At 45.8% G+C, this 10,706-nt stretch overlaps 1 protein-coding gene across 1 annotated transcript; it reads left to right on the top strand.

Moving 5' to 3' along the window:
- Positions 1-6,024: 6,024 nt before the first annotated feature.
- Positions 6,025-10,495, top strand: LOC119268032 (F-box protein At2g32560-like). The gene is made up of 5 exons (XM_037549523.1): positions 6,025-7,486; positions 7,826-7,905; positions 8,089-8,267; positions 8,430-8,504; positions 10,003-10,495. Exons 1-5 carry the CDS (start codon positions 6,785-6,787, stop codon positions 10,188-10,190), a joined length of 1,224 nt encoding a protein of 407 aa, XP_037405420.1. The 5' UTR covers positions 6,025-6,784; the 3' UTR covers positions 10,191-10,495.
- The last annotated feature ends 211 nt before the right edge of the window (positions 10,496-10,706 follow it).

Below are 10,706 nucleotides of genomic sequence, written 5' to 3' on the forward strand. Positions count from 1 at the left end.
TAGCAGCAGTAGCGAAGGAATCGCTCAATCGGGCTCAGTTAACAGCCATCGATCGATCGCTCGGGTTCAGTAATGCGTAGCCTGCAGTGCAATTGCTCGGGTTCAGTTAGAGCCCAACGCCTTGCTTGGGTTCAGTTAGAGCCAACGCCTCGCACACACGCATGTACGTGTACGAGAGAAACGCGCATCGCTCGGGCCCCGACCTCCCACCGTAACCGGGAACTCCCCGAAATTTTCCTCCCCCTCGCTTCTACCATGATTTTTTCCGTCATGGACGGCCCAAAGAATGTCATGCAGCTGCGTCTCCGGCCCGCCCAGGACGAAAAGCCCATTTTCTGTCATGATTTTTTGTCATAGAAGTAGGAGCCCACCACATCTATGATGATACCGGGTTTTGTCACAATTATCGTCATAAAAGTGTCATATGTATGACAGAAAAAAATTTCGTTCGGCCTAAAATGTCACGGATGTGTCTTTTTTTTGTAGTGAACACTTGAGCTAGTCTTACAGGAGAGACTAGGAATCATATTTTACCGTTTATCATTCCATACGTGCATATGAGTTTTCCACTGAATCGCATATTCCAAGATCATAGCGGTTATAGCATAGAATATAAACTCATAATTATAAACATTGAAATATAATAATATAATATTATTGCCTCTAGGGCATATTTCCAACATGTCATGCTGAAGATGACTTTGGAACAGAACAATGCAGTTTCACAGTCATGTGACCAGCTGGCATTCATGTCAGCCAAGAGTTCCACCCGGTTTCACTCAAAGTCGGGTGGGCATTGTTGCTTCATCACAGACCTGGTAGTATGCTGAGGGAAGAACGGACATTTCGATGTGTCACTGGTGACGGTACATAATCCAATTTGTAGGTTGGGTTGCTAACGTGGCTAGAAGTCTCAGATCAGAGGTCACACAAGGGTTTTACCCAGGTTCGGGCCTCCAATGAGGAGTAATACCATACGTCATGCTTATTGGTGTTATTCATTGTGGGTATACCTCGCGCGAGGGTTTACAATGGAGAGTTTGAGATGCTACCAAGAGTTATGTCTATGGGAGTAAATGGGAATGAGAGCCCCGTTGCCTCCACCTTATATGCATGGTTGGGGCAAGGTTTTTATAGTAGAGAGATCAGATCTAGACTGTCGCTAGGATGGCTTTGGCACCAACTTAATCTATTGATGTCTATGTGGTCCTTCGAGCACCTGGCTGCCTCCAGGGATGTGGTGGGGCCTCTATGATCCTTGGCAGGCCTGTTGCTATGCTTCCCATGGAGAAGCCACCTTTGGTGTATTACACCGTCAGTTGGGTTGATCCTTCCCCATGGTATGAGGATTCGCCACGTCGACGAGTTGATTCTCCCAGGCCACATGATTATCTGCCTCATCGCTAAGATTCCTCTCCTCAGCGTGGGTGGATTCTTCATGGCATTGGGATTATTCTCCCATGCGGCGTGGTGATGGACCACGTCAAGGGGATCAGTCTCGCCAAAGACACGAGAACTCATTGCAGAGATTACTCTCCTCAACGCGGGTGGATTCTTCATGACATAGGGATTATTCTCCAAGGTGGCATGGTGATAGACCACATCGAGGGATCGATCTCCTTAGAGACATGAGAACTCACCTTGTGGATGAGACTATCATCCTCAAGATGCGCATGGATATTTGTCACAAACCTGAGTGGACAGAGTGCGGAGGCGCCATGAGGCAAAAAGAGATATATCGCCTAGTTTGAGTTCTTCTGGACCAATGCGCGTTAGTCAAGAAATATGTACTCCTCCATTCCTAAAGCAGTCCCAGATGGTCTAGGGGTGGAAAAGTAAGATGGAAACTCCAAGCCAAAGACCTGCTTGATGATTACTTCATTGACATACAAATTGGCGAGGAGATGAATATGTTTTTATGCGAAATTTGTCTTTGATGCTAGAGCGCCCGAGTAGATCCTCGTTTAACGTCATACTGGCTTATAGCATCTATAGTTGGATGAACCTTGAGAGGGTCTTCATAAAAAAATTGAGGTCACATACAAGCGTCTAGGCAGCTTGCAATATTTGCTTTTATGCGTCTAGAAAAATGGTGAGAGCAGTCGGTAATACATCCAGAGATGGACTACTCTTCACGACTCTGTTGAAAATGTATCCGAGCACCAATGCATGCCTTAAAGCAAGACATAAGATACGAGCATCTATGTCTTAAGCTTGATCATTCTAAAGTCCAGTCAATGAACCGACTAATTGAGATTGCCAATCAGTACACGAATGGTGAGGAAGGAGATCGGATCAACAAGGGAAAGGAGAGGGTTGAGCCTTCAAATCACAAAATCGGTCTAGTTAGAACAAGAAAAATAATGATAACGACCAAAAATTCAAGCGGAAGGCAGATAAAAATGATGGACTTAGTGGTGCAGAGGCAATTGCTGATCAGAGCAAGAAGATCAACTAGAAGAAAGAGTGGGTTCCTCGTATAAAGGCGGCCGCATATGACATTATGGACAAATCGTGTGTTACTCATAGCATCGAGGAGCATGGCTGAGCGAAACACACCACTTGACAATGTTGGATTTTGAAGTGGATCCAGTCGGACAAGTCTACACCTTCTAGTGACAATGACAAGGAAGACGGCGGGGATGAAGGAGATGTTGGATTCCCGAGTGAAAAGGGATTCCTACCCATTTTGCAACTCATGAGTCCAGGCACATCCGGAAGCTTTGCAGTTGGCATGTAAATCTGTTGCACCCTCGTCCCCAAAGTTCTTTAACTGATTGGAAATGTCTATTACTTTCGACCTGTCGGATCACCCACCACACAATCCATTTCTAGACTATACATCTTATACATCTTATTACAATGGTTATATATCTTATTACAATGGCTATATCTCTATGTTGCGAATTGCTATATTCATATATGTGTTGAATTGTTGTTATTGTGCTAAGAGTTAAATAAATATTGTGTTGCAATTGCTATGTGATCATGTCATTGAGATAATGATTTTAAATAGAAACATGTTGCAATTGCTATGTCATAATGTCATTATGCTAATAGTTACAAAAATACTAATGTCTCCTTGCCATGTCATTGTGCTATGTGTTCAAATGTCTTTGTGTTAGTAGTTGCACAAAGAATAATGTCAAATTGCTATGACATTGTGTTGTATGTTCAAATGCCATCGTGCTATATGTTCAAATCTCATCTGAAGTGGACTCACTTTCCAACATATGTAGTTATTTTTGTTGCACTCCACAAAAAGATCAAATTGTTGGTTTTGTCCAATGAGGGGCATCAATGAAACCAACATGATCAACTCTATTTTGTCCCACCACCCGCTTTTTAGAGAAACCCCCAGGGCGAGGGTGCTATATTTGGTTTCCGCGCATGCTGGTGGGTGATATGCTAGGCTACTTCATAAAGTAATTGGTGTTGTCTTCTGTTTGTGCTTAGATGAGCATACTTTGTTTTTTCTTCCAAATACGGATACATGATTCACGTCATCGCCATTGTGATCTTTATGTGTACTACTAGATAGAACACTCCTTTTAGATGAGTGTTGTGTACAGTGAGACAGAAATGTCATGACGATGATGTTTCCCGATTTCAGCCGCACTACACAAAAGGATCGAGTCTTCACGTCATTAGCTGGTACAATCGCTCCAACTATTGATCCAAACTTGCTCTTTGGTGGTTGTGAAGCTGGGGTTGCACTACTAGCAGTAATTCTGTTGGAATGCTAGCAGTACATGCTTCTGCTACCATTCCAAAATCTACATCACTGATTGGTCAGTATACAATGGGCGGTCAGTGACAGGTCTCTTGCTCGAGCCCTTTTGCTAAGTGGTACAGACAGTCCGTCAGGTCAGTGATGAGCCTCATCGCAAATGAGTCTTTTGAACCGGTCCATGACGAAAGTATCATCACGAACCCCGAGGCAATGACGGGCCACTCGGACATCACTGATGGCACTATTTGGCTGGCTGGTGTTGTTCGGATCTATAGTAGTGTATTCAGCAACAACTTCTTCGAGCTCGATAATGAATGAAGAGCCAGGCAAATAAAAAGCATGGTGAGCGTTCCTTCCAAGTGGAGGAAGATGTTTATTTAAAGTTACGACCATATGTTCAAACTTACATTGCACGACGCTCAGACCAGAAGTTGAGTTGCAAATTCTTTTGTCCTTGATAAATCATTCAAAAAATGGGTATTGTTGCCTACAAATTGCTGTACCACAAGGCGGTCTTATTCATCCCGTGGTCCATGTCTCCCTCTTGAAAAAAACTATTCTTGCTCAAGCTACTCTTGAGGTGGATCTTCCCCGTTGCTTGTATATCAATGGAGGCGGATCTTTTGCCTCTTCACATTTTGGATACCAAGCAAATTCAAACTAATGCATCTTCTACTTCTCTTGTGCAAGTGCAATGATTTTCATTGTCTGCTTCTTTGCATAGCATGGAGAACAAGGGGCACTTTATTGCAAGATCATCCCAATGTGTTTGCTTGGGGTCAAGCAGGTTTTAAAGGAGGATGAAGTGTCATGTATATGGACTAGCGCACATCATCTAGTACTAAAGCGGATTGACAGGAATAAGTCGAGGCCAAGTGAAGCCACGTGCGGTGCGCGTGCGTGAACTGGCTACGTCCAGATCCCAGCCGCTTAGCTATGTAATGGGAAAAGAGGCTACAATAGAGATAAGAAGAAAAGTACTAAGCTTTAAACTCCATTTCCTTTTCTTCGGCTACTACCTTGTATCTTCAATCCTTCTTCTTTTCGAGTTGAACTGATCGTAACAGCTCTTCGAGAGATGAGAGAAGGAGGAGGACTCACGGGAAAGGGCACTGACCATGCGCCGTCATCGAGCTCTGTTGCGCTCCGCTCCGCTTCTCATCTCGTCCTATAGAGTTGTTCTTTTCCTTTCCCCACGAGGGCACGATGGGGTAAGCGGCGCGGGCCAAATACGTAGCGAAGCCGAGGGATTTGGCTCCAGATTGGAGAGTGGGGCGAGCATGTTGCTGTGGGGCATGCAATATCGGGCTTCATTTCCACGCCTGAATGTTGTGACCAACCGAACAACGTTATTCAGTCTACGTGAATGCAGAAGTCCAATTCGAGCTCCTAATATCAATATCCAAATGGTGTGTCAGAGCCTCGGTCGGAAATAATGGTATGTCCCCAATCTGGTCGAGAATAAATTTCATTACTGCATTTATGTTGCGCAAACTAACGGGTGAATCCTGACGGTACCTGGCCTTTATCCGACACAACAAAGGATCCTCGGTTGCGAGTGGGATCGAAGAATGGACTACACGATGTTACGGCACAAAATGGATATTATCATTTCTTCGGCCTCTTAGGCTCGTACTATGGAAGGTACTTAGGAAAGTTACTTAAAGAAATAAACCAGTTTTTTCTTAAGCATCAGTGGTTATTTGTGGAGGGTAAACGCTTCATTAGTCACCACTCACGTAGAGATAAGCACCGATGCTTAACAAAAAATTGATTTATTTTACTAAACACCTTCTTAAACATAAATACAATCAAGTTCCGTAGTAGCATAGTACTGGCACAACGTGTTGTAGAACAAGACACAAGGTCATTTTCGGTCCTTTCACTACATCTCAAATAAGTAGGCAAAATCTGTGGAACACGTCGCCGTCCTTGCCTCCTCAAGTTGCCACAACTCAACATCCAAATCGCGGCAAAAGCAAAAGCAAAAAAATAAAAATGTAAGGTCGAGATCCCTGACAAACCTGAAGCGCAGATGTAGAAACAAATGTGCGCACACACAATTCCTATCAACAAAAATCCTCTACTAAACTTGACCATGAATTCTCCATCCCCTCCGTCTCTCTCTCTCTATTGGCCCCCGTGGAACACAAGAAACCTCTTATGATTGGCTCTAACAAACGCATGGCTCCCAATCAATTATTGGTGCTCGTCCCTCCCGGAGGGCGCCACAAAACAAGAGGCTTGGAGGCAAACAAGGAGAGAGATGACAACCGCCCGCGCGCGCGCACGCCAGAAACGAGTTCCACTCATAAATAGATACTCGTCTCCTTCCTCCGCCTGCGATCCTCCTCCCTGCCCCATTTCTCTCCTTCCTCCACCCACCCGGCTTTCGTTTCTTGGAAGCGAGAGGAGGGACGGGGAGGGAGAGGGGGCGGAGGGCGCCGGTGAGCTTTGCCAGGGAAGCTGCTTGCGTGGGGCTTTGCACGGCCGGGCCCCGCCCACGCTTCCCTCTTGCTCACTCACTCCCACCAACGCTCGCCTCTCACCTACTCTCTCTCTCTTATCTCCTTCCGAGATCCCTTTTTCCCTTTCGTCTTTGCTAGGACCATTCTTTGATCTTTCCTTGGCTCCAAATACTCCCGTTCCAGCTGCGCAGATCCCACCTCGGTTCCCTCCCGTCCGAGTAATCAGCTCGAATTTGACTTGTTTCTTGCTCTTCTTTTTTGTGGCTGCTCAGTTGGTGCGCGTCTCCGCTTCAATCCGAGAACAACCCCCGCTCGGCAACAAGTGTCCCCCCTTCTTCTCCGGGCTTCGATTCGATCGAATCCCGCCCAATATTTTTCTAACCCTTTCTGAAGTGGGTTCCATCGCCTAGCTTTCTCCGGAAAGCAGCTGAGCTAGTGGTTGATGCGGCTGTGGTCGTAGAGGCGGCAGCATCTCACCTCTCTCTCTTCCACTGGGTCTGGGTCTGGGTGGCTTGCGTTGTTTATTTGCGAGGAGCACTGTGCAGCCGCAGTGCTCCACGCCTCGCTTATTTGCCTCTCATCAATGCTTGCCCTGGTCGCCACCTTCGTCTTCTCCTGCCTCCTCTTCTTGTCCAAGCCATGCGCCCGTGACATGAGACTCTTCCTCGCCTCCATCTCCCAACAACTCGCGCTCTCGCTGCTCGGATTCTTGGCCGGCTACAGGCTGCTCGGCGGCGTCGCCTCCAGGGCCACGGCCACGGCCGTGGACGCCATGCCCCTTATGCCGTCCTTCAAGAGGAAGCGCCCGGCCGCCAAGCTGGAGACTACGGATACGACCGGCGAGCCGTCGGTGCTCGACCTCCCGGAGCTGGCCATCGACTGCATTCTCGCCAAGCTGCCGCCGGCGGAGCTGCGGAACATGGCCGCCGTCAGCCGGTCCATGCGGGAAAGGTGCAGGAGCGATCACCTCTGGGAGCGCCACATGTCCGACAAGTGGGGTTCTGTCCTGGGTACCGCCGCGAGGGACGAGTGGAGGTCGTACCTGTCCTCGTCAACCGCGGCCGGCGGCGGCGCGTCGGGGTGCGGGTCTGCTGGCAGCGGCAAGCACCGGAGGTGGCTTGCCGCGCTGTCCTGCGTCTGCCCGGTGGTGTCCTGGATGCGGCCTAGGGCTGACGGCGGCGCCGGCACGTCCGGGGGGCCTGTGCTGGATGATTCCATCATGTCGTGGTATCTCCACCTGGAGAGCAGCAAGTTCTGGTTCCCCGCACAGGTCTACAACCGAGAGGTACAATAATCTTCATGCTTGAGCAGAGCAGTTGCTATGATTTCATTTCATTATTGTAAAGCATGCAATTAAGTACGCTTTGTTAATTGTCAATTGGTCATCCAGTGCCAATTATTAGACTGTTAGGGATGAATTATTAGAAGCAAGCTGTAGAGTAATCATTTAAACTTACACCTTAATTTGGTTGGGTGGATTTGCTTCTCTGGTTTCCAGTTGAGTTGTTCATGTTCCAGAGCTGTTCATGTTCCTGTGGGCTCCTGTCTTCTTTTAGTTTTCAACTAACGGTATTTCTGTTTCGTTTGACAAAGAAATCCTGAGACTTTCATGTTTGTTTTGCAGCATGGGCATGTTGGGTTCATGATGTCATGCTATGATGCAGAGCTCAGCTATGATTTCCGCACTGACACGTTCCACGCAAGGTACTAACTTCTGTCTGATTTTAAGCATAAACTGTGAACATGCTATATGGTTTCTAGGCACACAACTAGAGTAGTGGAGATGATTCATACCTCTCTCTTCCTCTTTTTTCTTTTCTTTTCTTTTTGTGTATCTTCAAGTTCTCTATCTGAGATAACTCAAAATAGAAAGCATTGACGTGCCAGGTATCCACCACACGGGCGACGAACCGTAGTCTTGGAGGATGGCGTGCAATGGGACAGGGTCAGGGCACCTCCCGTCGGAACTCTTGCACATGACCTGCATGCCTCTGACTGCTTACATGAACTACGGCCTGGCGATAACATTGAGATTCAGTGGAGAAGGAACAAGGAGTTCCCATATGGTATGTTCCCAGGCGCCCAACAATGCAGTGTTTGCTTTGGACAGTGTTGGAAGAATCATTAAACATTGCCATATGGATATGCTATTCTTATCTGATACTGATGAGGAGTATTATACTGCTTGACGGTGTGTTCATTCATGTGTTGCTATATATGTTTGGCAGGCTGGTGGTATGGAGTTGTTGGCCACTTGGAATCATGTGATGGAAATGAGCACTTTTGTCGGTGTCATCTTAGTGGTGAGAATAGCTTTAATCTCTACGACTAATTTATTTGACTTGACTAATAATTGCAAAGTTAGTTGCATATACATAGGCTTTTCAGAATCATGACCCCATGAACATTGCAGCAAAGTTCAAAGAACATTATAATACAACATCATGGCCTCAATCTCATTTTGGTTATCCACTTATTAAATGGAAAGTGTTAGTCCGAAAATGATGACCTCCTCATATGTTTGACCTTAATTTACTTTAAATGAGTTGTATATTATGTTTATTCCCATTAACTACACTGGTTCATCGTCTCCCCACTCATCCATTATGCTGGGATACTGATAACCTAGTTAACATATTTTGAACATAGCTGACATTAACATTTCTGTGAGTGCTTGTTCCATAAGAATCCATCCTTTTAGGTTATGCTTGCTTTATTACCTATATTGAAGATGGTTTTATTATACACGATGTGCACTTATTCTCTAAACTTGCCAACCCTGAACTTGTCACTTGGTTTAAGATTCAACCCCAAACTTCAAAATCAGTCGAACCACACCCCAAATAACCCCCCGGGTTCAGGAATCAACCCCCTCCCGGCTTTAACTCACTGGAGTGGTTTTGACCTCGTTGACTGCTGACTGGGCAGTGCCATGTCAGCAGGTACAAGAATGCCAAATCTGAAATTTTACAGATCATCGAGCATACCATGTAGACTATGGGCAATTTTCACCATATTTGGTTGAATAGATTGAGAGATTCATCAAAATTTCAATTTCTGCAATTTTGGTCAATAATTTGAGCGGTTTTTTTCCAGAAAATTGAGAAAAATTTACACAACATTAAGCATAGCATGTATACTAATCTGGGAAATTTTAAATAAAATTTTGCCAAACGGATTGAGAGATTCATCAAAAATTCAATTCCTGCAATTTTTGGTCACAATTTTGACCCAGCTTTTATCCCCCCACACACAAACCCCCCCAAATAAAACTGAAAATCAAACATAGCATCTGGACTAATCTGAGAAATTTTCACCATATTTGTCGAACAGATTGGTAGATTCATCAAATTTTGATTTCTGCAATTTTTGGACAAAATTTTGACCGAGAAAAAAGTTTTCAGAAAATTTCACACAACATCAAGCATAGCATGTGGACTAATCTGGGACAGTTTTCACTATATTTGGCTGAACAGATTGAGCGATTCATCAAAGTTTTAATTTCTGCATTTTTTTACCAAAAAAAGTTCTCGTTTGACCTAATGGCTTATTTGGCACACCCTGCTGACATGGCACTGCCCAGTCAGCATTCAACGCGGTCAAAACCACTTCAGCGAGTCAAAACCGGGAGGGGGTTGATTCCTGAACCGGGGGGTATTCATGTGGAATGTTGAGGTCAAGTATCTTAGTTGTTAGAAGTCACTCTGCGATGACTAGCATAAACATAAACATTGGTACTGTTAAGCGGAATGGAAGTAGATCTCTGAAGATACAAACTCTTGTGCCGATATATTATTGCAGACACTGTGGTGCTGGAGTTCAATCAATACACGCCAGGCTCAAGATGGAGGCAGTCCCTGGTGAATCGGAAGGACCACAGGGAAGAAGGCAACGAGAGTGACGGATTCTACGGTGGAATAAGGAAGCTCCAAGACAAGGATGAAATCTCAAAGTGGAAGCAGCTATGGCCAACGGATATCCTGGAATAACGTGAACTATTTCGCCCTTGTGACTCCTCCCCTCAGTCAAGCTGGCTAATTGATATGCTCCCACGACCAGCCACCCCCTCCGTTCAAGTTGTACACACGGATAGAACACGGGGTGGCAAATTCTGGTGGCTGGACACGGTTGTAAACTTACTGTCGGGCAAATGAACGCAGACTGCTGCTGATCTACGTGCAGTGTATGTAACCGCAGTCTGCGCCTTTTTGCCTGCTGTTGTAGTCCTAGAGCACAAAGATCAAATGTAAATTACAATTTAGTTCAAATTTACCACAGGTCTGTCGCATCTCTCTCTCTCTCTCTCTCTCTCTCTCTCTCTCTCTCTCTCTCTCTCTCTCTCCATTGCTGCTTTCCACCATCATGCAGCAAGTAAAACACACAGAGAGCGAGGGGAAGTAGCAGAGTTCCACTGTTGCCAACGCCTGAACTGGACGCTGTAGTCACCTAATATGTGTAGGAGGCTACATTGGATCGGCTTTTCAGATAGGCCTTGAGAGGCAAGG

The sequence above is a fragment of the Triticum dicoccoides genome, chromosome 3A (assembly GCF_002162155.2).
Source record: "Triticum dicoccoides isolate Atlit2015 ecotype Zavitan chromosome 3A, WEW_v2.0, whole genome shotgun sequence".
In the NCBI taxonomy this organism is placed as follows: Eukaryota; Viridiplantae; Streptophyta; class Magnoliopsida; order Poales; family Poaceae; genus Triticum; species Triticum dicoccoides.